Here is a 2,466-nt window from a genome sequence, read left to right as displayed (position 1 = left end):
TAAATACGGGTGTAACATTGTGCAAAAGTTTGAGTTAGCCTTTTTTTTTTGTCCGCGGAAGTGCGAAAAACAAAAACCCGTAATTGAACAAAAAACGTGCTAGTGCAAAACACCAACAGGGACTGAGGTTTCCACATGGTCCGCCTAGCCAAAAGGCCTGGCGGACCCCTTTCCTTTTGCCTAGCCAAAGCCAGCCATCAAGTACTTGGTAAGGGGGCTCTCCCGAAGAGAGACCCCCTAGGGTCAGGGGAGGAAGGAACCAAAAGGCCACACATCCTCCCCCTAGACTTCAGGGTAGGCCCGAGGACCCACACCCTCCATCTGTGAGAAAAAAAAAAACACAAGTGAAAAGTGAAACACACGTGGGAAAAAAATAAATTAAATAAAGATTGAGTTAGCCTTTAACCCCTCGCCTACCGGGCACTTATACCCCCTTTACCAGGCCAATTTTCAGCTTTCAGCGCTGTTGCATTTTGATTGACAATTGCGCGGTCATGCAAGATTGTACCCATATGAAATTTTTATCATTTTTTTCTCACAAATAGAGCTTTCTTTTGGTGGTATTTAATCCCCGCTGGGCACTTTACTTTTTGCACTATAAGCAAAAAAAGTGCAAAAAATTAAAAAAAAAAAAAAATTTTTTTGTTTCTATTATAAAATTTTTCAAACAGGTAATTTTTCTCCTTCACTGATGTGCGTTGATGAGGCAGCACTGATAGGCGGCACGGATAGGCAGCACTAATGAGGTGTCACGGATAGGTGGCACTGATATGCGGCACTGATAGGCGACACTGATAATGGGTACTGATAGACAGCACTGCTGGGCACTGACTGGCGGCACTGCTGGGCACTGACTGGCACAACCGCTGGGCACTGACTGGCACAACCGCTGGGCACTGACTGGCACAACCGCTGGGCACTGACTGGCAGCACTGCTGGGCTGCACTGATGGGCACTGGTGGGTGGCACTGGTGGGCATAGGTGGGTGGCGCTACTGGGCACAGGTAGTTGGCACTTCTAGGCACAGGTGAGGACACTGCTGGGTGGCACAGGTGGGCGCATTGCTGGGCACAGGTAGGTGGCACTTCTGGGCACAGGTGGTGACACTGCTGGGTGGCACAGGTGGGCGCATTGTTGGGCACAGGTGGGTAGCACTGCTGGGCACAGGTGGGCGGAACTTGTATGTGGCACAGGTGGGCACCGATCATCAGGGCACTGGTGATCAGTGACCCAGATGATCGGTGCCGATCCCCGCTCTGACAACTGCCGGTTTTCGGCAGTACTTTTCTCACTATCTGACAGCGTGAGGAAAGTGCAGCCGAGAACCGGCATTTGCATTTCCCGGTGATCAGCGTGTCATTGGACACCGCTGATCACATGGTAAAAAGCCGCTGTGATTGGCCTTTTACCACATCACGTGATCAGCTGTGTCCGTAGGACACAGCGATCACGGAGATCGCCGGGTGCGCGCCCCCGGGGGGCACGCAGGAGAGCGCGTTCTGGGAGGACGTCATATGACGTCCACCCAGAACTGGCCGGCCGCAGTGCAGCCGTCATTCGGCTATCTATGGTCGGCAATTAGTTAAACACGTGAATGGGCCCATCAAAACAGTGCTTATTCTGTCATTGACATCATAACTGGGTCACTGTGCTTCTCTTTGCAATGCAAGAAGATTATGGGTGGTGGGAGGGGCCAGCACACTGTGAGAAGCTCACGGTGTGCAGTGAAATCCAGTCCAAGAGAGGGGCCGGTACAACTGTGCCAGACTGAAGGGAAGGCCGGAGGTCAGATGGAGAAAAACAAAGTGTTGTAAAATGTAAAACAATCATATTACTAATCATCAAAACTATAATTATGGAGGAAATTGATGTCCTACACACCTGACACAGGCGGATGTGTTCATACGGGTGGGCAGCTTCATGTAGACGCGCTTTGGATTCCTGTTTCTCCCCGTGGACGATCAGTAGTGGTTTATTCCTGGAAATAGGAAGATACCAGCAGGGTGGATTTGTATCCATCATACAAGAAGTACACAGTTGTCACGATTCTCCATGAGCTCTGAGGGTAGATTCAGACCTGCGTCCAAGTCTGCCTTTACTCTGAAGCATGATCCGCATACAGATCGCACTTCAGAGGATACCGACAGGCAGTGAGGACCCCATTATTCATGTCAAATGTTTCGCAAACACGCGCACTGCACCTGGTGGTGGGGAAATTTGTGGAGCTTCCCCAATTGCTGGAGTGTGTAGAATTCTGCGGGCTTATAACCTGCCGATCGCTACATGCTGGTTGAACTTTGCCGCGGGCGCAAAGCATCGTGAACACGGCGTGTAAACACCTCCTATCTGCTGCCTATTGCAGGTTATAGTGCTCAGCTCCAGGACTTCTCCAGAGCCTCCCCCATCCTCTGGAACTCTCCACCCCAATCTATCAGACTATTGCCAAGTGGATTGCTGTAGGAAAGT

At 50.7% G+C, this 2,466-nt stretch overlaps 1 protein-coding gene across 1 annotated transcript in view; it reads right to left on the bottom strand.

Annotated features, from left to right (window-relative positions):
* Positions 1 to 1,881: 1,881 nt before the first annotated feature.
* The window catches only part of LOC149428517 (tyrosyl-DNA phosphodiesterase 1-like), a gene marked incomplete at both ends in the record, with an annotated part of 26,401 nt that continues 25,816 nt past the window's right edge, over positions 1,882 to 2,466 (bottom strand). The window contains one exon of the mRNA XM_089667313.1: positions 1,882 to 1,978. Coding sequence (XP_089523439.1) covers positions 1,882 to 1,978 — 97 coding nt within the window. The remainder of the gene's footprint in view (positions 1,979 to 2,466) is intronic.

Source organism: Staurois parvus, unplaced genomic scaffold, assembly GCF_062004578.1.
Source record: "Staurois parvus isolate SC_StPar_1 unplaced genomic scaffold, SC_StPar_1.0 ptg003169l, whole genome shotgun sequence".
Classification (NCBI taxonomy): Eukaryota; Metazoa; Chordata; class Amphibia; order Anura; family Ranidae; genus Staurois; species Staurois parvus.
This window is presented reverse-complemented; position numbering and strand designations above follow the sequence as displayed.